General features: G+C 44.2%; 2 protein-coding genes and 1 non-coding gene across 3 annotated transcripts; 2 read left to right on the forward strand and 1 right to left on the reverse strand.

The window, feature by feature from the left end:
* The first annotated feature begins 2001 nt into the window (after positions 1–2001).
* LOC121783119 lies at positions 2002–2108 on the forward strand. The gene has a single exon (XR_006046535.1). It is a non-coding gene; the product is annotated as a small nucleolar RNA R71 (small nucleolar RNA).
* Positions 2109–17184: 15076 nt separating this feature from the next.
* On the forward strand, positions 17185–19539 carry LOC121781703 (BTB/POZ domain-containing protein At5g03250-like). Its single transcript, XM_042179404.1, has 4 exons — positions 17185–17243; positions 17709–17778; positions 17846–19018; positions 19081–19539. The coding sequence occupies exons 1-4, from the start codon at positions 17185–17187 to the stop codon at positions 19528–19530; spliced, it is 1752 nt and encodes a 583-aa protein (XP_042035338.1). The 3' UTR covers positions 19531–19539.
* Positions 19540–19578: 39 nt separating this feature from the next.
* LOC121782517 (E3 ubiquitin-protein ligase WAV3-like) lies at positions 19579–22728 on the reverse strand. Its single transcript, XM_042180384.1, has 2 exons — positions 22075–22728; positions 19579–21628 (listed from the first exon to the last, which is right to left on the reverse strand). Exons 1-2 carry the CDS (start codon positions 22294–22296, stop codon positions 19715–19717), a joined length of 2136 nt encoding a protein of 711 aa, XP_042036318.1. The 5' UTR covers positions 22297–22728; the 3' UTR covers positions 19579–19714.
* Between the last annotated feature and the right edge of the window lie 1106 nt (positions 22729–23834).

The following is a 23834-nucleotide window of genomic DNA, read 5'->3' on the forward strand; positions in this document are numbered from 1 at the left end:
CTCTTATGCTTCCTAAGAACTCTCAACAATTTATCCAACTCGAAACTAGAGAGAGAAGATGATACAATTACCGGAAAAGTGTCATTCCCTCCAAGAAAGGCATATCGCAAGTGTAGTGGAAGTGGCTTCAACTCAAGCTTCTTGTTTTCCCCATCTTTATTGCTATCTTCACTTCCACTCCTAAGAGGTAGAAATTGTGGACGAAGTGATCTAGGGATTTCTTTAGCCGAGTCCAAAGCACCTACAAATTCCAACAACTCGGGGTTAGCATCCAAAACATCAAAAGGATGAGAAGAATACATGGAATGAGAAATGCATCTCTCTAATTGATCATCCAAGTAAGAGGTCGGTGCCACTCCTCCAACACACTCATCCATCACGGTCACAACATTGCAATGTTGTAGGCTTCCTCCCGGTTCCGCATCATGCCTCTTTAAGGCCTCATATATCGAAAATGTCACGCTCTCATCATTGAGGCGAAGTGTAAGTTCCCCTTTTGAAACATCGATCATGGCCTTCCCGGTGGCAAGGAATGGTCTTCCCAAAATAAGAGGTACAATTCTATCCTCTTCCATGTCCAACACCACGAAGTCAACGGGGAATATGAACTCATTCACCCTCACCAATATATCTTCTGCTATGCCCGAGGGATATGCCACCGATCTATCCGCCATTTGCAAAGTAATGCTAGTCGATCTCAATTTACCAATATTCAACTTGTTGAAGAAGGACAATGGCATAAGATTAATGCTAGCCCCTAGATCGCACAAGGCATTCCCCACAAAGCAATTTCCAATAGTGCACTCAATAGTGAAGCTTCCCGGATCTTGCATTTTGGCCGGCAACTTCCTTTGAATAATTGCACTGCAACTCTCCGTCAAGTTGACCGTCTCATAGTGCCCCCATTTCCTTTTTTGTGATACCACATCCTTGAGGAACTTTGCATAACTTGGCATTTGTTGAAGTGCTTCAACAAGAGGGATGTTAATTTGAACTTTCCTAAAGATATCCAAAAATCTTGAAAATTGTTCATCCTTCTTTTTCTTTTGCATCATTTGAGGGAAAGGAAGTTTAACTTCCGTGGGCTTAGGAGGAACTATTGTCTCGGCTTGATCTTTTGGTGGGCTCTTCGTTGATGCCTCCACTTCTATTGTCTCTTCTTCTTCGGGTTGCATAATAGCTTCCTTTTCGGGCATAGGGGGGCTCTTATAGCTTGTTCCACTCCTCAAATTGATAGCCTTGCAATCCTTTGGGTTAGGAATGGTGTTGCTTGGGAATTGCCCCGGTTGATGAAGTTGGCCCACGGCTTGGGCAATTTGACTCATTTGATGCTCCAAAGCCCCCATTCTCGTGGTGACCTCCACTACCGCCGTCTCAACCTTATCAATTCTCTTAGTAGATTGTGTCATGATTCCATCGGTCTTCTCCATTAGAGCTTTTAGAAGCTCATGGGTGACATCATCACTTGAAGGTTTAGAATTGGTGGGCACATTAGCGGCCCCACTTGTCGACCCACTAGGTGTAGGGAAACGAGGTGGTGGAGGTGGTTGGATAGCATTGTTTGGATTGCCATAAGAAAGGTTTGGATGTGCATTGAAGGGTGAGCGATAGCCTTGGTAATTACCACCCCCATTGTTAGGGCGATAGTTGTAGAAGTTCCTTTGATTCCCTCCTTGATGCACATAATTGACATCTTCCACGGTATGTAAAGGCTCTCCCATAGGTGCCACTCCCAAACTAAGGCCATCCACCTTTTGATTCAACAACATCATTTGTTGGTTGAGAAGATTGAATGCATCCGAATCCACAACCGAAGCCACCGGCATTGAACTATCTCGGCCCGAGCTCCAACCCTTGCTAGTATAGGCAAGCCTTTGAAGCATCTTCTTGCACTCCTCGACCCCCTTGTCCAAGAATGAACCCCCCGAACCAAAGTCTAATTGACTCTTGATAAACTCCGAGCATCCATTGTAGAAGAGGCTCACTTGATGGCCCGGAGATAACCCATGGTTGGGGCATTTCTTTAGCAAGGCGTTGAATCTCTCCCAAGCCTCGAACATAGACTCTTGGCCCTTCATTTTAAAGTGGGAGATCTCTGCTTGGAGGTTGAGAGTGGAGCTTAGAGGGAAGAATCGATCCAAAAACTTTTGGGCTAAGTCGTCCCAACTTGTAACCGAGCCCGGCTCAAGGTTATCAAACCAATCTCTAGCATATCCCGACAATGAGAATGGAAATAGCCTAAGTTTGATTGTATCGTCGGGAACCCCATTAAGCTTAGTTGTATTGGCAATCTCTAAGAATTTAGATAAGTGCCTATTAGGATCCTCCGTGGGCCTTCCCGAGAAAACACGTTGCTCCACAAATTGAATCAATCCTGTCTTCAACTCAAAATTGTTGGCATTCACCCTTGTATCATAGGGTGGATGTGGGATATTGACGTTCCCAAATGCGTCTCTAACCGGAGCCTCTCGCCTCCTTTCCTCCTCTCTTTCCCTTCTCATCTCCGCCATTTCTTGTTGTAGTTGGAGAATGATTTGGTCTTGATTTAATGGAGGTGGAGGTGGAGGGGGAATTCCCTCATTGTTCCCATGTGGATTTTCCATTGGCTCAACTTGATGTTGAGCTCTTGCTCTTCTCCTTCGTCCTCCTCTTCTTCTATTGGCGGCTTCTATCTCTAAATTAATCGGCTCAAGGGGTAAACGACTTGAGCGCGTGAGCATAAAAACCTACACAACACAAGAGAGGAAACAAAGTCAAAATAGAGCTAAACTAGAAAACTAAACTAAATAATTAAAGCAAGTAAAATATCTAAACTAGTATTCTCTATCTTTTCACAATATCAAACACAAAAGCAAATTTAGTCCCCGGCAACGGCGCCAAAAACTTGACTCGTGCTAATTTAGTATTCAAAAGCGTCACCCGCAAGTGTACGAGTTAAGTAGCACGTGGTAAGCTAAATTATCGATCCACGGAGACTAAAAGCCGGTTTGAATACTATGATGTAACTTTGAACACTATCTAGACTAATAAAAGGGGTTTTGGTTTTCTTAACTAAGATCAAAGAACAAATAAGCTAGTAAGACAATTAACTAAGAAAAACAAACAAACAAAGATAGGTTTTCACACAAATTGGGAAAGTATAGGGAAATGGATCCGTTAGAATGGATCAAGGATTTCATCTATGGGTCATGCTCATCTATTGGGCCTCAAATGCGGTTAGGAAAGTCGGGATAATCGGTTAGACCCCCTCTCGGGTGCATCTAACACGTGGGTCAATCTCTAGTGTAGGAGTCTCGTCCATACAATTCGAGATTGACTCCAAAGCACAACGGACCCAAGCCCTCTCTCTAGCTTATGCATCTCTCGATTACATATAATGCACGGAGTTGTTGATTACACATCTATCCTAATCTTGTATTTCTCAATAACATCAATTAGGTACAAGATTTATCTAATTGGTAGCTAAGCAATTAGATATTAAAAGACCAAGGTTCAACAAAACCAACAAAAGAGATAGATACGCATTCAACCATAGATTCAATCCATACAATCCATTCAAACTTCACCAAATCCCTACTAAAAGCTTAGCTACTCATAGTCAAAGCTAACATAAAAGCAAAAACAAGGAAAACAAAGCTACACATAATAGAAATGATACTAGAACTCCCTATGGTGGAATTGATGGTGGGGGGTCTCCTTCCTCCAATCTCTTGGAAATGGGAAGCTCCTTGACTTCAAATCCTCTCAAAACCTTACTTTCTTGCTAAGATTCGTGGTGTGGGAGTTAGGGTTTGGAAATGAGTGAGAACCCTTTTATATCCGGAGTAAGAAAGAGGCAAAGTTGGCAACAGCGACAAATCGCCCGGTCGGGCGATCTGTAAGTCGGAATATGCCCGGTCGGGCGATCTGGGTAAATCGCGATGAGGCTTCAAACGCCCGGTCGGGCGTTTTGTTGGATGAAAAACGCCCGGTCGGGCGAACTTTCTGTTTTCTTCGGCTTGCGCCCGACCGGGCGTTTTTTATATGAAATTCGCCCGGTCGGGCGAACATTCTGTGGTCAGCCCGTTCGCTCCGTTTTGCCCGTTTTAGACCTGTTCTTGCATCAAAACTCCGACAAACTTGTTAACTCTAAAAAATAGCTGAAAAGTGGGTGAAACATATACTTTATACCTCAAAAGATTCAACAACATGTGTTAATCACCCATCTAAACATCCTAAACTATGAGTTTGTCACTCCAACAAAGGTAAAGTAGCCTGCTGTGGATCTCCTATCGTTCGGATTCCCTGCCCAATCAGCATCTGTGTATCCATGAATCTCAAGACTTCCATTCTTGGAAAATAATATTCCATGCCCAGTTGTTCCCTTCAAATAGCGACAAATTCTGAGCGCTGTCTCCATATGATCCGTCTGTGGCTTATGCATGAATTGACTCACAATTCCTACTGCATAGGCAATATCGGGTCTAGTATGTGAGAGATAGATGAGTTTCCCTACTAGTCGTTGATATCGACTCCGATCGGTCAACGCAGCTCCATCACTAATCTTCAATCCATAGTTGACGGTCATAGGTGTATCTGCCGGCTTACATTCCAGGAGACCTGTTTCTGCCAAAATATCGAGAATATATTTCCTCTGTCTCAAAAAGATTCCTCCTTGTGATCTCAGCACTTCAATCCCAAGAAAGTACTTAAGATCTCCCAAGTTCTTCATCTCAAATTCCTGAAACAGATTTCTCTTCAAGTTCTCGATCTCTTCAGGGTCATCACCTGTGATAATCATATCATTGACATATATGATTAAGCAAGTAATTTTATCTCCTTGCTTCTTTAGAAACAGGGTATGATCAGAGTTGCTCTGTGTATATCTGTAGCTAATCATTGCTCCAGAAAACTTTCCAAACCACACTCTTGGGGACTGTTTTAGCCCATATAAGGTCTTTCTGAGCCTACATCCTTCACCTACCCTGAATTCTGCTGCAAAGCCTGGTGGTGCCTCCATATACAACTCTTCTTCCTTTTTTAACTCACCGTGCAGAAAGGCGTTAGTCACATCGAATTGGTGGAGTGACCAATCCTTGTTTGCTGCCACAGATAGCAAAACTCGAATTGTGTTCATTTTGGCCACTGTGGAGAAAGTTTATGAATAATCCACCCCATATGTCTGGGTGTAACCATTCGCAACTAATCTTGCTTTGTACATTTCTATCGATCCATCTCGTCTTCTCTTGATGGTGAAGACCCACCGACATCCTACTGGTCTTTTCCCTCCAAGTATAACACACTTTTCCCACCTGTTGTTTCGAATGAGGGCATCTATTTCTTTCTTCATTGCTTCTCTCCAATGTTTGTGCCCCATAGCTTCCTCCCATGATTGTGGGATATCTTCTTCCTCATATAACGCCTTCTCGAACGCCTGAGCCATCTCTGATAGATGACTTGTAACTAAACATGCAATGGAATAGCGGGCTTTCCTATTGATCTTTTCAGGTGTATATCTTTTCGGTGGAACTCCCCTGTTCGGCCTTGGTGGAAGAATATATCTTCCTGTATCGGGGTCAATCCCTTCTACTTCTTCCACTCCCCCTGAATCTCCATCTGTGTTTTCCATAACAGGATCTAATACTTCTTCTGCGCTCACATCATTGGTAGGATAAATATCCGAGGAAATAGGGTCTGAGTACTTACATCGGATAACCTCAACGGGGATTTAACTGGGTGAGTGTCACCTTCGACGATAGGCCTTCCTACTTCAAAGGCTTGCTCAGCGGAACTACGTATTGTCATCTCTGTTAGGTTCGCTTTAGGAGTACTTGGAGTTGTGTTTGATGTTTGAGGATACTTGTGGGTAATCGTTTTAAAAGGTTGGCTGAGGTGGCAATGGCTTCTGGCCATAAGTGTTTTGGGGTTTTTGATTCTATGAGCATAGAGCGAGTCATGTCTAGGAGAGAGCAGTTTTTTCTTTCTGCGACACCGTTTTGTTCAGGAGTATGGGCACAAGAGGTTTGGTGTATTAGGCCTTTTTCTTGAAAAAATTGTTTCATGTTGGTATTAACAAACGCCCCCCCCCCCAATTATCTGATCTCATGATTTTAATAATTTGCTGAAACTGAGTTTGGATAAGATTGAAAAAATGGGAGAAATGTGCAAAGACTTCGGATTTGTGTTTCATAAAATACACCATGTCATACGGGTACAATCATCTACAAATACTAAGTAGTATCTAAGGCCTTGCCCCCCAGTAACTGGTGCGGGCCCCCATACATCCGAATGTATTAAGGAAAAATGAGAATCAACACGAGTATTATTTAAAGGATAAGAAGTTCGATGACTTTTGGCTAAAAAACAAGTCTCGCAATACATGTCATGCTTAGGAATAAAATTAGGAAATAATAATTTTAAGTAACCGATAGACAAATGTCCCAAACGTCGATGCCAAAGCCAAGCTTTCTGATCTGCAGACCCGTGAGTTAGCATGACAGTCTCTTTTTGAGCTATCTCGTCTACGTAGTAGAGCCCATCGCGTTCAGTACCACGTCTAATTATTTTCCCGGTTTGGATATCCTACAACAGACAGAAGTGCGGTTGCATTAGTAAAGTACAATTCAACTCTATTGTAACATGGTTGATAAACAACAATTTATGAGACATAAACGGAATATATAGACAGTTTGATAACTGCAGGGTAGGTGATATTTTCACAGTTCCTGCCCCTTCAACTGTTGTAAATTCACCATTAGCAGTCTGAATATAAGATTTCCTTGGTTTTTGGATATTTTTAAGATCTGAAGCATCATAAGTAATTGTGTCGATAGCACCACAATCAAATATCCATCGATCATTTTTCCCAACATCATTAGATATTTTACATGCAGTTCCAAGGTTTTCTAAGGGCTGAAATCGATTTTCACACAAAATTTGGGTATTTTTGGAGTTATTTTGGAATTGAGGGCTCAATTTGGGTGAAAAAGAAGTACAAGGGTCAACTTGCAAAAAATGAGGTCTTTTATGCAATCTGGTAAGTTATGGGATAGAATATGGGATTTTTCAAAAATTTGGGGATCCAAACATAAAACCTCCCCAAACCCAAACCCTAACTTACCTTGTTGCGTCGTTTCTTCGTTCTTGGTCAATTCCGCCTCTGCCCAGTTTGCAATCACAGCCACGCTGGCAAAATTTGCCGCTCCGGTCTGATTCACCGGCTGAAAACCTCTGTGCGCGCCTCCTCCATCGTTGCCCCGAGTTTGAGCGACCTCTCGGTTGCCTTCGGTGGTGGCGAATCGTCCTCCATCTCCGGAACGATCCTGTTCTCCGACGGCAGCGGCAGCGTGGCCGCCGCGGTTCCATGGTGTTGTGCGAGCATGCGGCGGTGCATTCGGCGGTTTTCCGTGTTTTTCTATCCACCAATTTGGGTAGCCGACTAGCTCGAAACATGACTCTTTGGTGTGTTTTTTTCTCTTGCAGTACGAGCACACCGGTTTAGATTTGTCCTCGTCGTCATTCCACCGGTTCCATCTAGTTCCGCCGCCCCGCGAGCCGTTAGGCACCCAGCCGCTGTGCTGATTCTGCCTTCCTCGAACGGCGAGTCCAACGCCTACACCGTCTGAAGTAACTTCATTGTTGGAGTTGCCGGGCTATAACACTTGAGATCGTGTTTCCTCACGCTGGACCAGGTTGTAGGCTTGATCCACAGAGGGAAGTGGCTCCATCTTCACTATCTCCCTCTTGGTAGTTTCATACTTATTGTTAATTGCAATTAAGAATTGATAAAGTCTCAGTTCTTGGATATATTGATCGTGTATCTCGATACCTTCGGGGTACTTCATCTGAGTTGTTTGTTTTTGATCTATTGATAACCACAAATCATCTTGTAGGGTACTCCAAGTTTCCTCTAACGATTGGTTACTACCCTGTTTCACCATACTTGCTCTCGTGTACAGGTCATATACTTGGAGTTTGTCTCCTCCGCTCCCGTACGTGACGGCCAACGCATCGCAGATATGTTTGGCCGTCGGTTGCTTCGAAACCCGGTTGACCAACCGTGGTTCGATGTTCTGTATAAGCCATGTAAACACGCAATGGTCGGCTTGCTGCCATTGCGAGAAGGCTGGATCTGTCCGTGGCGGGGAAGGCGACACTCCAATTATGTGAGAAACCATCCCCCTGCCACTTATCGTCGTTTGCATCAGTACGGCCCATGTGGAGTAATTCTCCCAATTCAATTTGTTTCCTCCGATGTGGAGAGGTTGAGTATCGATTTTGTAGGTTATTGGTGGTTCTGGTGGGTTATTTGTATCTTCTGGTTTGACTGTTGTTTGTGGCATCATCATGGCAAAACTTTTGCTCATGATTTCAACGATTTGCCGAGCAATCTCATCGGACTGGGATGAGACCAATGTTCTATCGTCTTCTGACATGGTTTATTGGGTGGTTTTCTGCAGATTTTGGCTATAGGGTCGAGAGAGGTTAGAGATGATGATGATATGTTTCTGAGTCCTGCTCTGGTACCATGTTAAACGGTACAGAAGAAGACATAGAAAATAGTTTGTAGAAAAAGGATGATAATTCCATTGAATATAGTTCCCTTTAAATAGGAATTAGAACACAATATACATGGTAAGTCTTGCACAAGGGAAAAGAATAATCTTATTCTATGAAACTTATTTTGTCAATTACGTGATTTAGGTAATTGATCTTAATTACAAACTTTCCTTTCTTAACAAATAGTATCTGAATTGCTTTTAAAGGTAGTTATCGATGTTGCAGAATCAAGTGTGCATCATTAGTAAATGGACTGATCATAAACTCGTATATGTATTTTTCTCAATTAATTTGAACTGATTGAATATCGTAGTCGCTTCAAAAGAATTTAAATATAGAAATATTATAATTAAAATTACAACAACCATGTTGAGTGTGAGTACAATCCTATGTTTTTCATTCAATATCAACGAGCACGAACATTGAATCGTACTAACTACCACTCTTATTAAAATATTTGTCAGTACTAAATTCATGCATCTTAGACTTCTTTTCCCGCAAAAAAAATAGGATTTTATTTAAAGATTAATTTTTAAATAAAACACGGAGTAGTATTCATTGACACAATTGAATCGTACTAACTACCACTCGTTATTTCTTGGTAAAATCATGCTTGTGTGCATTTCGGTTTGATGGAGTACGTACTAAACAAGCCCAACAGCAGTAAAGCCCATCAGCCTAAAGCCCAAGAAAGAGTATCAGTTCGGCATGACTAAAGAGTATCAGCCCGGCATGACTAAAGAGTTCAGTTCGGCACAACCAAAGAGTTCGGCCCCAGCCTACAGCTCGGTAAAAGCCAACCAATCAAACTCTGCTCTCAGGTCGGCATCAAGCTCTACTCTCAGATCGGCAAAAGCTGCTCGGCAATAATTCAGCAGTTCGGTCTCAGTATTCGACCGAACTAGGAGATAGTGGACTCATGCAGGATTTCCACCTCCACTACACCCACGATCTATTTAGTGGTGTCAAGCAGTCATTAACTCATGCAGGATAGTGGACCCATGCAAGATCGCCACGATCTCCACGACATCCACTACCTAGTAAATGGCTGCATGCCACGATCTTGGTCCTTTGTATAAATAGAACCTAGATCAGATAGATAGGGTTAGACTCTCTCGCTTTCTAGAGATCAAATACAAAATAGCAAGTCTGTATTGTAAGCTGTAAGAAAACAGATCAAGCAATACAACTCTGCCCTCATTTCTTCCCGTGGACGTAGATTTACCTCAGTAAATCGAACCACGTAAAATCTCTGTGTCGTGATCTGCATCTTCCTGCATTCATCACCATCAAAAATTCGCGGCCTCATCACTGGCGCCGTCTGTGGGAAACAGAGAACCAAATTTGTGATAAAGTGAATTTTTGACCCTTTTTTCACTCCAAAAAAATGCATACCAGATCACATAACACCCACAATACCGTTCGTGATAACCGTGAGGAAGCTAGTCCAGCTCGCAGGTCTGAAAAACGGCCTCGGGAGACATCTACCTCCGGTTCTCACGAAGAAGGCACAAGCCACTCCAGGAGTCATCGCACCGAGTCTTCCCAGCAGCCTGATTTAAATGAAGCTGTCAAGATGTTCTTGGCCGAGAAGCAGGAGGAGTTCTTAACCTTCCTGCAGAAGAGCCAACAGCCGGAGAAGACAACGGCGGATTCTCCCTCCTCATCCAGACATGAAAGTCACTATCGCAGTAGTGACGTGTCTTCCAGGAGAAAGAATCCTCACCCCCGACATGTTCCTGTTCCTCCTCGGTACCGGAACCACAGGAGAACTCCATCTCCTCCGTACCGAAGAGATGTCGGGTTCGCCATGTACGGAGCATTAAAGACTCCGTTCTCGGACGATATCACCCGAACTCCTTTGCCGCGGAACTACCGGACACCGTCAATGAATTATGACGGGCTAGTGGATCCTCATGACTTCTTGGGACGCTATCAGTATAATATGGCGAACCAGGGTCTCAATGAGGTCCATATGTGCAAGCTGTTCCCCGAGCTGCTCATCGGGAACGCCAGAAGGTGGTTCGACAGCCTTCCTCAAGGCAGCATTAGATCCTACCGAGATCTAATGGATGCTTTCCACAGGAGATTCTTTCAGAAAGCGGAAGCCCGGATCACTTCGGCTCAGCTGCTTTCTATACGTCAAGGTCGCGACGAAAAGATCAGCGACTTCATGACGAGATTCCACAAGGAATGCCTACAAGTAGATGATCTCAACGATCTACTTGTCATTTCGGCATTCCAAAATGGAATCCTGCCCGGAGCTCTCTACAGAAAGCTCGTGGAGTGCGGTCCGCAAACAGCTCAAGAAATGTGGGACATTGCGGACCAGTTCTCCCGTGCCGATGAGGCAGACCGTCGAAAACGGTCTTTAGACAGCTCATCTAGAGGAGACGAAAAGAAGCCCGATCATAGCGATCAGAGGCTTCCTCGCCGAACTCCTTTTGAAAGAATTCAAAGGGCACCGGTACAAGGCAGATTGGGGCCACGTCTCAATCCTGAGAAGCCGCCCGCTCAGTTCGTACCCTTAAACAAGTCAAGAGCGGAAATTTTCGAACTACATTCCGATATGTTCGAAAAACCAAGGCGGATGACGAAATCGGCCGCGCGCCGACCTCAGGATCAATATTGCTCCTTCCATCAAGACTACGGTCACGATACCGAGGAGTGCCGACACTTGGCTGCAGGTATTGATGCCCTTGTGAAAGCAGGGACGTTAAAAAAATACCAAAGCAAGCAGCCGAAAAGGAACAAAAAGCAGGGAGGTGCGAACTGCGCTCCTCAGGATCCGAAAAGGCAACGGGATCCCGAAGACGACGACGAGCCGCAATATGATGGAGTAATCCTGACTATTGATGCTCTCCCTGCCGAGAAGACTAAATCGTCTCTGAAGTCATAGAGCAGAAAAAGGCTTTTGACGAGCTCAAAAGTTATCTAGCCGAGCTTCCTATTCTCTCTGCTCCAACCGAAGCCGAAGTAATTTTCTTATACTTAGCGGCATCCGATCAAACCATTAGCGCGGTGCTTGTACGAGAAGAAGGCCTAAAGCAGTTTCCCATCTACTTTACAAGCCGAGCATTAAGAGGTCCAGAAACAAGGTATCAACCTCTGGAGAAAATTGCTCTGGCGTTAGTAAATGCAGCAAGGAGACTGCGGCCATACTTCTATGCTCACAAGGTATGCGTCTTAACCGATCTGCCTCTTCGGCAAGTTTTGACCAAGCCAGAAGCATCAGGCAGAATCGCCAAATGGGCCATAGAGCTGGGAGAACACTCAATCGAGTACTTACCTCGAAAAGCCATCAAGGGACAAGCCTTGGCAGATTTTCTTGCAGAGGCCAAGTTCGATCAAGCAATCCCTGTCATTGCCGAACAGAAAAATTCTGCCAATGCCGAACTAGCACAGCCCTTGGAATCCAAAGAAGAGCCGCCGGACTGCTGGAGCGGATTCGTAGATGGAGCTTCAAACAAGATGGGAAGTGGAGCTGGTATTTTACTTGTCGCTCCCGACGGACACGAGGTAACCTACTCACTTCGGTTCCTATTCCCCACTACTAATAATGAAGCCGAGTACGAAGCCCTCCTGGCCGGACTCCAGTTAGCACAAAGTCTGCTCGTCAAATCTCTCAAAGTCCATTGTGATTCACAAGTCATAGTAAATCACATGTTGGGTACAAGTGAAGCTCGTGACGAGAGAATGAAGAAGTATTTGGACAAAGCGCAAAGCATCAGCCGAAGTTTCTCCTATTTTCGGATAATCCGCATTCCCAGAGCGGAAAATAGCCGAGCAGATACCTTAAGTAAGTTGGCCTCAGATCCGAGCTCAAAGGCGGAAGAATTAATGCATCGAAGCATTGATGAAGCTGAGGTACATTCAGTATCCAGCTCGCCGAACTGGATGACGCCGATCTTGCAGTATCTGGATCAAGGACAATTGCCCGAGGATAAGAGAGAAGCTCGGAAGATCACGTGCCGAGCACTTCGGTACGAACTTCATGAAGGAGTCCTCTTTAGAAAGTCTTACCTCCAGCCGTTATTGCGGTGCGTAGGACCAGAAGAGACGGACTACATCCTCAGAGAAGTTCATGAAGGATCGTGCGGCAGCCACATCGGAGCTAGAGCTTTAGCCAAAAAAGTTCTAAGATGGGGATATTATTGGCCAACCTTGGTACAAGAAGCAGTGCAGCTCGTCACGACCTGCCCGAAGTGCCAAATCCATGCAAACATCCCAAGGATGCCGCAGACCGATCTATCCACTATGCAGAGCCCTTGGCCTTTCATGCAATGGGGCATAGACATAGTGGGACCACTTCCTCAAGCTCCTCGGCAAATGAAATTCCTAATCGTTGCCGTGGACTACTTTACGAAGTGGGTGGAAGCTGAACCATTAGCTACGATAACGAGCTCGAAGGCATTGGATTTCGTCTGGAAGAACATAGTGTGCCGATTTGGCATACCCCACATCCTCATCTCGGATAACGGGACTCAATTCACCGACAAGACGTTCAAGAATTGGTGCCAAGAGCTGAATATTCAACAGCGGTTCACTTCGGTCTCTCATCCACAAGCAAACGGACAAACGGAGGTAACAAATCATATCCTGGTGAAAGGGTTAAAAGCTCGGTTAGAACAAGCCAAAGGACAATGGGTAGAAAATCTCCCTCAAGTCCTATGGTCCTACCGAACTACACCCACAACCTCCAACGGTGAAACTCCGTACAGTCTGGTGTACGGCACTGAAGCCGTAATTCCGGTGGAGATCGGCGTACCCAGTCCCCGAACTCTAAATTTCTCCTCAGAAATGAATGACGACGGACTGAGAGCCGAGCTAGATCTTGCCGAAGAAAGAAGAGAATTGGCATACATAAAAGCAGCCAAGTACAAGGAGCAAGTAGCCCGGTATTACAACCAAAGGGTGAAGAAGCTGCAATTTCAAGTGGGAGATCTCGTCTTGAGAAACAACGAAGTAAGCCGAGCAGAAAAGCTGGGCAAGCTCGAACCCACATGGGAAGGTCCGTATCGGGTGTCAGAAGTCCTCGGCAAAGGGTCTTACAAATTGGCTCACATGTCAGGAGAACAGGTACCCCGAACATGGCACATTTCCAACCTCAAAAAGTTCCATTTGTAAGAGACAGTCCGGTCAGTCAGTCTTGAGTCCTGTTCAGTCAATGTGCTTTATTTGGTTTACTTGGTCTTTATTTGTCTCTGTGCGTTTTGTCTGTGTGTTTTGTCTGTCTCTGTGCGTGTCGTCTCTTACAAATGTTACTGAGGTATCTTGTTCTTCGAAGGCTGATCCCCTTCTTAGAACATATACAAGCCAACGATTGTGAGTCAAAGCTTCTACAGAAGATACAAGACCACAATTCAGCTTAAACAAGCAGTTCGTCTGAAACGAGCTGCAATAAGCCAACGATTGTGAGTCAAAGCTTCTACAGAAGATACAAGACCACAATTCAGCTTAAACAAGCAGTTCGTCTGAAACGAGCTGCAATAAGCCAACGATTGTGAGTCCAAGCTTCTAAAGAGGATACAAGACCACAATTCGGCTTAAAAATCAAGCACTTCGTCTGAAACGAACTGCAACGAAAGTCCGATTCTCGCGATAAAACTTGCCTGAATTAGGACAAGGGAAAGTCCGATCCACGCGATAAAACTCGCCGAATTAGGACAAGGGAAAGTCCGATCCCCAAATTAGGACAACGGAAAGTTCGATCCGAGCGATAAAACTCGCCAAATTAGGACGCAAACCAAGTCCGGTCAAAGAAGAGTTCACTTCATCAGACCGAGGACAAACATCAACTTACCCCGTACCTTTATCCAGAATGCCGAAGTGATTCACTTCGCTTTCCGGGGGGGGGTAGTGATGGAGTACGTACTAAACAAGCCCAACAGCAGTAAAGCCCATCAGCCTAAAGCCCAAGAAAGAGTATCAGTTCGGCATGACTAAAGAGTATCAGCCCGGCATGACTAAAGAGTTCAGTTCGGCACAACCAAAGAGTTCGGCCCCAGCCTACAGCTCGGTAAAAGCCAACCAATCAAACTCTGCTCTCAGGTCGGCATCAAGCTCTACTCTCAGATCGGCAAAAGCTGCTCGGCAATAATTCAGCAGTTCGGTCTCAGTATTCGACCGAACTAGGAGATAGTGGACTCATGCAGGATTTCCACCTCCACTACACCCACGATCTATTTAGTGGTGTCAAGCAGTCATTAACTCATGCAGGATAGTGGACCCATGCAAGATCGCCACGATCTCCACGACATCCACTACCTAGTAAATGGCTGCATGCCACGATCTTGGTCCTTTGTATAAATAGAACCTAGATCAGATAGATAGGGTTAGACTCTCTCGCTTTCTAGAGATCAAATACAAAATAGCAAGTCTGTATTGTAAGCTGTAAGAAAACAGATCAAGCAATACAACTCTGCCCTCATTTCTTCCCGTGGACGTAGATTTACCTCAGTAAATCGAACCACGTAAAATCTCTGTGTCGTGATCTGCATCTTCCTGCATTCATCACCATAAAAAATTCGCGGCCTCATCACGGTTTGTTTTATGTCATTATGTGGAGCTTTGTGTCAAATTTAATTTGATATCTCTCTCTTTTTAAATACTATTTCCGTCCAAGGAAGATGACCAATTTATTGGGCGGCACAGAGTTCTATGCAGTTTTATTTTGTGTGTTAGGTGGAGAGAATAAAGTAAGAGAGAAAAAATAAAGTAAAGATAAATATGTTTCCATGTATAGTAATGAGTCATCTTGAATGAGACAAATCAAAAAGGAAAGTGAATAATTTTTAGTGGGATAGAGGGAGTATTTCACTAGGATAATAACACAAACTTCATTGTCCCACTTATAAAAAATTATTAATAACATAGAGAAGCCATTGTTTTTGCTCTAATTTGAAAATCTAAATTATAACTTCAAAATGTCAACCTCTCCCCTTAAATCAGGGAATAAATTTTATATTTTTAACTCTTATGCATAATTCAACTTAATGCGTAGAAATATTTATTAGTCTGTCGCATATTGCTGATTGCGACCATAGAATTAAGCTCCTCAATGCGCGTGATTTCTTCATTTTTTAATTATATATATTTCCACTTATAAAATAACCTTTACCTAACTCTTTCAAAAAAATTAAAATATAAAGAAGTTTGAAAATTAAATAAATACTCGTATATAAGCCATTTTAATAAGGCTTAGGCAATTTGCAGGTTAATTTTATTAGATTGTATGCTTTTTGGAATATGGTTATTTGAGTTGGGATAATCTGATTAATTTGTTTGGCCATTCATATCAATTTATAGTTTGTTATGAATGAAGAGTCTTTTGAGTAGACTGACACTCCACAAATTAAAAGTGGCAATTGAGCATACAAAATAATAACTAAAACTCAAAGATAGAATGTTCTTCAATTTGCTTGATGATATGCTTCATCAAAGAGCTTACATAATATATAGGCGACTAATTAACTAACCACTACTACACTACTTAAGATAATGGAACATGCTGTGAGACTAATCTCCACTACTAAAATAACTACTTCGACACTTGATGCTTATATCATAGTTTCACATGCATTGAATTATCACTAAGGTTAACACTCAAATAAGAGTGAATAAATATGTGTTGTAGTTACTGAACTTTCAGTCTCTTAGTATAATTTTGCTAATAAAATCAGATTACAAAGTACATAAGAAAATAACATGTTTCTAATGTAAACAATTAGAGCATCCGCAATAGCGGATGTCCGCCCAACGGACGTCCGCTATTGCATCAAATGAGGCGGACGCGGACGTCCCTGACGGACGAGACGTCGTCCGTCGATTTCAGCGGACGTCCGCCCCGACGTCCGCTATTGCGGCGTGACGACGGACGTCCCATTTTTTGATATATATATATATATATTAAACTCTATATATACGGCTCGTTGCAAACTCTATATATACGATTTTTTAAAAACTCTAACACATGTATTATTATCGAAAATGAAGGCCTAAAACAAAAACATATCATACCGTCGGGCCGGGTAGCCCCCCTTGACCCCCGACTCACTGATCCCCGTTCGGCTAGCGGCAAACTAAATAGATTCAAGGCATAACATGTACTTTGTTTGAATCGTTTTTTGGTTTGAGATGGTTTTATTTTTGTGAACTTTGTATTTTTTTATTTAAATATGTATGCTTTTTTTTTGGAAATAAAATAGTTGCATTTTTCCCGTATTCGTGTCGAAATTTTAATTCCGTAAAATTGCATATTTGTGAATTTGTGAATTTTGATTATTGTGGATGCTTCTGTGGATGCTATTAAGATCGTAGGAGTTATGACAGACACGTGTCATTAACAATAGCATGCATGTAAATTACTAAACTTTTGGATAAAATTCTTATTTGACACACTAACTTAAAAAACTTGATTTTTTTTGCACGCCACAATTCGACATTTGTATAATTTTACATGCCAACTTAACAACGGAAAAGCGTCAAAAGTAAAGAGAAAAATAATAAAATAAAATGCGAGATCCCTTTCCATTTTTTTAAAAAAAAATCAATAAAAATGACATATTCTGAAAGTTTCTTCCGTATATTTCGTGGAAAATGTAAATTGCAGTTTATGTATGGCTTCGTGATGAACAATGGTTAAAAATGGCATGCATGAAGTTGGGTTCCAAATCAGATGTGTTTCACTTGGAAGGCCAAAGTTGGTCAGTCCCTTTTCTCATCTCTCATTTATCATCCGATGGTTTAATTTTCTTAAAAAATGTTTTTAATGTGATTCAATTTTGTTTTGAGCTATTTCATATCCAGAATTCAATCTTGCCATGTATTCATTAATCTGATATTATGTTCTTGATAAATTGTTTTTCAATAACAAAAATTATTGCGAGAGAGATGGGTAATGAGAGACATAGAATTAGTATATGAGTGAAAAAATCGTTAGGGCAATTGCGCCATGGGCAATAAGATGTGTAAGAGATATATACGGAGAAATAAAGTAAGATAGAGTGACGAGGCAGACAGCCACTAAGATAGAGTGGTGAAGTAGGAATTTAGGGATTCAAATCAGCTCTACCCTTAGCAAGAAACATGTCATTTTATGAAAAAATTACAATGTGTGAAGCTCTTGATGATCATAATGATTGATGAGATGTTGAGGCTTGTCTCTTCAGGATCTGCACCACTGGCCTTCCTAGCGATGTTCGTGTCGAAGTCGGAGAGACGTCCTTCCATCTCCACAAGGTCTCACTCTCTTTTATGTGATCATCTTTTTGTATTTTTGCTTAATGAATCAACTGTTTTATTGCAGTTTCCTCTTCTATCAAAGAGCAAATTTCTTGAAAGAATCATCCATGATCAAGCCGACGACTTAGTGTCTCTCCACGATCTACCCGGTGGAGCCAGCTCCTTCCTCCTCGTAGCCAAGTTCTGCTACGATGTCAAGTTCGAGCTCACTGCAACCAACGTCGTGAGCCTCAGATGCGCGGCCGAGCACCTCCAGATGACCGAGGATTACGGCCAGGGCAACCTCGTCTCTCAGACGGCCGCCTTCCTCGAGCAAGTCCTCAATAATTGGGAGTGCACCGTGCAAGCCCTCGAGACCTGCGATGCTGCCCTCCCCTATTCAGAGGAGCTCGGCATTATCACAAGCTGCATCGACTCTCTCGCGGCCAAGGCCTGTGAGGAGGACGATAGGGGGGGCTGCTGGCCCCACCGCGCCCACCAAAGTCCCGTGTCGAATGGGACATACTCTGCTGCCTCCGAGCCTTGCTCCCCTGTTAGGGACTGGTGGCACGATGGCGTGGCCGTGCTCAGCCTCCCTATTTTCAAAATGTTGATAGGCGCCGTCTCTAGCAAAGGGATGGCGCCAACTAAGATAGGCGGCGCTCTCATGGTTTACGCAAAGAGGCACCTCCCTTTGCGTGGGAGGTCGAGGTCAGGCAGCTTCTGCGAAAGGGAGCATGAATTGACGCATTCGTTGTCCGAGGAGGAGCAGGGGACTCTGGTGGAGGAGATCGCCGAGATGATCCCTAGCCAGAAGGGGGCTTTGCCAGCCGGATTCATGCTACAGCTTCTCGAGATTGCTATGATGTTGGATGCTAGCCCGGGGTGCAGGGAGATGCTGGAGAGACGGGTTGGGGCGCAGTTGGATCAGGCGTCGTTGCACGACCTTCTGATCCCGAATACTGTCCCCTTGGAGGAGACCATCTACGATGTCGAGTGTGTGCAGAGGATTGTTGATCACTTCTTGGATACGGTCGGGGACGAGGAGTACGAGGGGGGCGAGGAGCAGTCAGTGGAAGGGTTCGACTTGCCCCCGGTCATGAGTGTCGTTTCAAATCTGTTGGACGGATACCTAGCCGAGGTTGCAAATGATGCTAACTTGAAGTTGGACGATTTCGTGCTCCTTGCAGCTTCGCTCCCGGACTATGCCAGGTCATTGGATGACGGGATCTATCGCGCCATCGATATCTACTTAAAGGTATCTATGCTCTTGTTATTGTGTTTTTTTCTTCTTGAAATGATGTTGAACAATTGGTGCAGGCACATCCATGGTTAACAGAGCAGGAGAGAGAGCTGGTGTGTAGGCTGATGAACTGCCAGAAGCTATCGATCGAGGCAAGCACGAATGCAGCTCAGAACGAGATGCTTCCGTTGAGGGTGACGATGCAGGTCCTATTCTTTGAGCAGCTCCGACTGCGGTCCTACATGGCCGGGTGGTTCGTGGTCTCAGACACACTCGGAGGAGGGAGCAACGAGCGCCCCTCAGCAGTGAACTCTGTGGGAGGGTTAGATGTGGGACTTACATTGAACGAGGTGAGGGCGCGGGTGTCCGGCCTCGAGAAGAAGTGTGATAGCATCAAACACGAGATAAGGAAGGTGACAAAGGGGAGATGGATCAACTTCTACAAGAGGTTTGGTTTGAAGGTTAGAACTAAGTCTTTTGATCTCAAGGCTGATGCTGCCGACAAGTCTCCTACAAATCAAGATTGAATTTTTCATGTTTCTTTTCTTGTTTCTTCATAGAAATCAGAACATATATAAACAGAATAACATTGCAGATTCTTATATTTAAAGTGGATAGTTCATATCTCAACAATACAAAGCTAATAAACCATATACCTTTATCTACACCACCCCCAACAATCAAATAGACTAAGAAACACCAGTTGTTATCCTATCTTGGCTTCGGTTGTGAAGCAAACGACCACGATGGCCGGAGTAGCCTCTGAGCCGAGGGGGTAGCCAGCAACGTGGCCTGTGAATGTGTCACCATCTCGACCATCGAAGGTGTCTGGTATGCTTGCACGAGGCTTGAACCATCCATCGAATCGCCCCTGGCTGTCGCTCTCTGCCATGAGTGTGAGCTTAGTCCGGAGAGAATATAGGCCCGCCCCGATGCTTCATAGACGTGCCTGCTCGCCATCCTCTCTTGCATTTCCTTGAGATCAGCGTCGAGTGATACACAGAGCCTGTCGCGTGACTTAGCTGATACGGTTGTTGATAGAGCCTTGCGCACGTTCTCCAGTATGGAGACAGCACCGGCAAGGTCTCTGTTCTCAGCTGCAGTTCGAGCTTGTGCCATGGCCTCCGCTGCTCGGATCCTGTTGTGTTGTCTGTCGACTTCAATTGAGACGTCTTCTCGTCTAGCCAGGTCGGTCCTCTCGATTCTGACCTCCTTGGCTTCTAGGGATACTGATTCTTTTGTCAAGGGGTCGTTGTAGACGGACGTCACCTTCAACAGCGATGTCTCGTTTCTTGATGTCTCGGAAGGAACGTTGACGGAGAGCAGGAAGTCCCTCTCCTCATCTGCATACAGATCTCCAACGTCGATAGTTCCTATCCGTTGATTGGACAAGATCCGGTTGCGGTAACTTCCAGCTTTCAGTGAGCCAAGACGAACACTCGGATGAACACACTCGATTTTAACGCTCAGAGCCTTCACCACGATGCTCAGAAGGCCACCGATGCACTGAGCAAATGCATCCTGAATCACGCTCTCGGTCTCGATGAAAGAAAAGGTTCCTCCCGAGATCTCCGAGATCGAGTGCATCAACGATGCATCATGATCAGCACCAAAGCCGAATGCATGAACCGGAATCTTGAAACCTGAGGCTTCATCTGGACAAATGGACAATGGAAGCAGCAGCTGGTAGTTCTGGCTGCCCGCGTTGCTGTTGACTGTATATGTATCCTGTCCATCCGACAACAGGATTATACTGGCAACAGGGTTGCTTTCGTGCCGGTCTTCCATTATTTTCGCCCCCTTTCTCAACCCCTCAGCAATGTTGGTTCCTCCATTGGCAACCAGAGAGTTAACAGCTTGCAGAGCCTGCTGGCGCCCGGATTCAGACATTCTCCGGAGGGGGAAAAGGCGACGCGCTGTTGATGAGAAGGCTATGACAGCCAGCCTATCATTGGGGCCAAGATTCTGTATAACGAACCCCATAGCTCGTTTAAGCAGCGCAAGCTTAGTCCCCGCCATGCTCCCGCTGATGTCAAGGACAGTGACGAGATCCACAGGAGCACGAGGAGTCTGCGTGATTTTGGTGTTCCTGGCAGCATTGTACCAAGAATTGGAGAGCGGAGCTTTCAGGTGGAGCAAGACGGTGAAACTGTCTGACACGCTCGACTTTGCAACAGATGGAACCTCGGTGTATGTCAAGACAGTAACTTTCCTCTGATCATCATCACCACCAGAGACGACGGATAAGCTCTTCTTGGTAGAGTCTATCTCGTGATCCAGGGACTCGTCATCATTGAAGACTGCTGGATCGGGAGCCTGAAATAATGGGGCAGCATTACGCGAGGAGTTCGACCGAGCAGGGGGTGGACGACGGATCACGGTCATGAAGTCATTGTTGTGGTGCCAATCTACTGAATTTGTTCTTGCTCTACCCTTTGGAGGCTCCAAGGTTGGGCCTTGCAGAGGAATCTCTTTCCATTTTGCTCTGCAAACAGGGCAGATTTGGTTGCCATGTTTAACATTTGAAGCAATGCAATGGAAATGGAAGGAGTGGGAGCACTCGGCTGTGAAAATCGCCTGCCCGTCTCCACGCCTCATCGTCGCCAAACATATGGAGCAAGTCTTCTGCAAATCAAGACAAGAAACCAGTAAGGAAACATGATTTTAACTGCCAAGTTCACATAACCATCTAAGATAATGCAGAGTGAAATCATAGGGGAAATGAGCAGAGAGATCAAGACAACAAGCTCCAATCATAGTATTAAATGCATCACATATGCTAAACAAACATCATTGTGCATTAATATTACCAACCACAACCAATTAATAATCAAATTCAACCATTTTGGCAGAAACTAGACATCTATAGCTAAAACCCCAAATGCTGAAAACCTCACAAATTTCAACCTTTATCAGCTAAAAGACAAATCACAAAACTGAATATTACTATAATCCAAGAAATAGCAGCAATTTCATAATGAATAAGCTCAGGGAAAAATAGGATTACATAAAAGGAAGTATAATCAAAGCAAAGAAATAGGTAAAAGGGGGGAAGGGAAAAGAGGAGAAACCTTGGAAGAAGATCTACTCAAACTCTTGGAGAATCTGAGCCTATTGGAAGAGGGAGTGGTGGGAGCAGATGTCCAGTCACCCGGCGGAGAAAGAAGGGCGGCGTCGGAGCGCCGCTGTGACGGCGGCGGCGAGTCATCATTGTCGGCCACATGATTTCTGGGACTGTACACACACAGATTCAGCCCAAAAGCGAGCTTCAATTTCCTCCATTTACTCCCCATTTCAATTTCTTTCACTTTGCCACACCAAAAAGCTAAAAATCCTTTCTTTTTCAGATAGGGAAAACAAGAACCCCTTTTTTCCAACCAAATCCAAGGAAAAGCTCGGTTCTTGAAATGGGATTCTATCAAAACAGGTTAAAAATCACAAAATCAGCTTAAGCATGAGCCCCCCATTTTGTTTGAAGAAGAAAAGTAGAAGGATAAGACTGGTAAAAGAGAGAGATGAGTGTCTTCTTCTATATCAGAGAAAATCCTAGTAGGATTAATATATAAGTGGGCAGTGAGAGGCAGTGTTGTTGGTGGTGACCTCTGAGAGAGTAAAGAGAGGAGTTGAAATGAGACTATGGAGAGAAACTGAGCTGACCTCTGCTGGTGTGTTTTGTAACTTTGTGGGGTGCATTGATTGGTGGGAGAGGGTGGCTTTTGACCTTGCCTGTGCTGTTTGTCTGTAGAATTTTTGTAGAAAATGTATATATACACATTTAATGGTGTACATTTTTTTTGGGTTTTCTTTGGCATTTTATTAATGGATTACATTTTAAAAGTGCGTAGAAAGTACTCTCTCCGTCCCTAATAATTCGTCACCATTTGATTTGGCACGAGATTTAAAAAATATAATAGAAAATGGATTGAAAAAGTTAGTGACATATGAGTCTTACTTTTATATATTAATTTTATAATAAAATGTGAGTATGAATGAGTTAGTGGAATATATGGTCTACTACCAAAAATGGAAAAAGTGAAATGTGACAAATTTTTAGGGACGAACGAAAAAGAAAATAGGTGACAAATTTTTAGGGACGAAGTTATTTTTATAAATAAAATATTTTAGATAAATTATAAACGTCTATATCACACATTAAATTTTCAACTACTTCATTTAAACTTATGTCTAAGAGCATCTCCAATGGCGGACGTCCGGTCGGACATCCGGTCGGACGTCGCGACGGGCGACCGGGACGTCCGCCATTGTGGCGTTTAGGGTCGGATACGGACGTCCCGTGAGGACGTCGGGTGTCCTCGGACGTCCCGGCGACGGGCGGGCGGACGTCCGCCATTGTGGCGTCCAGTCGGACGTCCGGTCGGACGTCCCGTTTTTTAATTTTTTTTTTAAACTCTATATATACGGCTCGTTGAATTTTATTTCATTCGCACCACTTGTGTTAACAAGTTTCTCTCTCTACATCTCTAATTTCAAGTATATCTAGAATGTCTAGTGAAAGTGATAGCGAGAATGAGTTGGAGGTCGCTGTTGAAGGTGCGATAGAGAGGCTGCTACAACAGAGGTTGCAGCGGCGGCAGCAGGCGGCGGTACCTCGGCCGATCCATCGTCGAACTCAAGTACCCCGTGACCACATCGCTGCACATATTCGGTTGTATGCGGACTACTTCGCTCCGCAACCGCGTTTTGGGGAAGCCTTATTCCGGCGACGCTTTAGGATGCATCGTCCGTTGTTTCTGCACATCGTGGGTGCTTTAGAGAGAAGATACCTGTATTTTAGGATCAGAGAGGATGCAGCCGGCAAACCCGGACTCAC

The sequence above is a fragment of the Salvia splendens genome, chromosome 20 (assembly GCF_004379255.2).
Source record: "Salvia splendens isolate huo1 chromosome 20, SspV2, whole genome shotgun sequence".
NCBI classification, from domain to species: domain Eukaryota; kingdom Viridiplantae; phylum Streptophyta; class Magnoliopsida; order Lamiales; family Lamiaceae; genus Salvia; species Salvia splendens.

Coding starts and splice junctions, on each gene's coding strand:
- LOC121781703 (XM_042179404.1), top strand. CDS start 17,185: ATGGCATGCATGAAGTTGGGTTCCAAATCAGATGTGTTTCACTTGGAA. Junction 17,779..17,845: donor CGTCCTTCCATCTCCACAAG/GTCTCACTCTCT, acceptor GTTTTATTGCAG/TTTCCTCTTCTATCAAAGAG. Junction 19,019..19,080: donor CCATCGATATCTACTTAAAG/GTATCTATGCTC, acceptor CAATTGGTGCAG/GCACATCCATGGTTAACAGA.
- LOC121782517 (XM_042180384.1), bottom strand. CDS start 22,296: ATGGGGAGTAAATGGAGGAAATTGAAGCTCGCTTTTGGGCTGAATCTG. Junction 21,629..22,074: donor TGAGTAGATCTTCTTCCAAG/GTTTCTCCTCTT, acceptor CTTGATTTGCAG/AAGACTTGCTCCATATGTTT.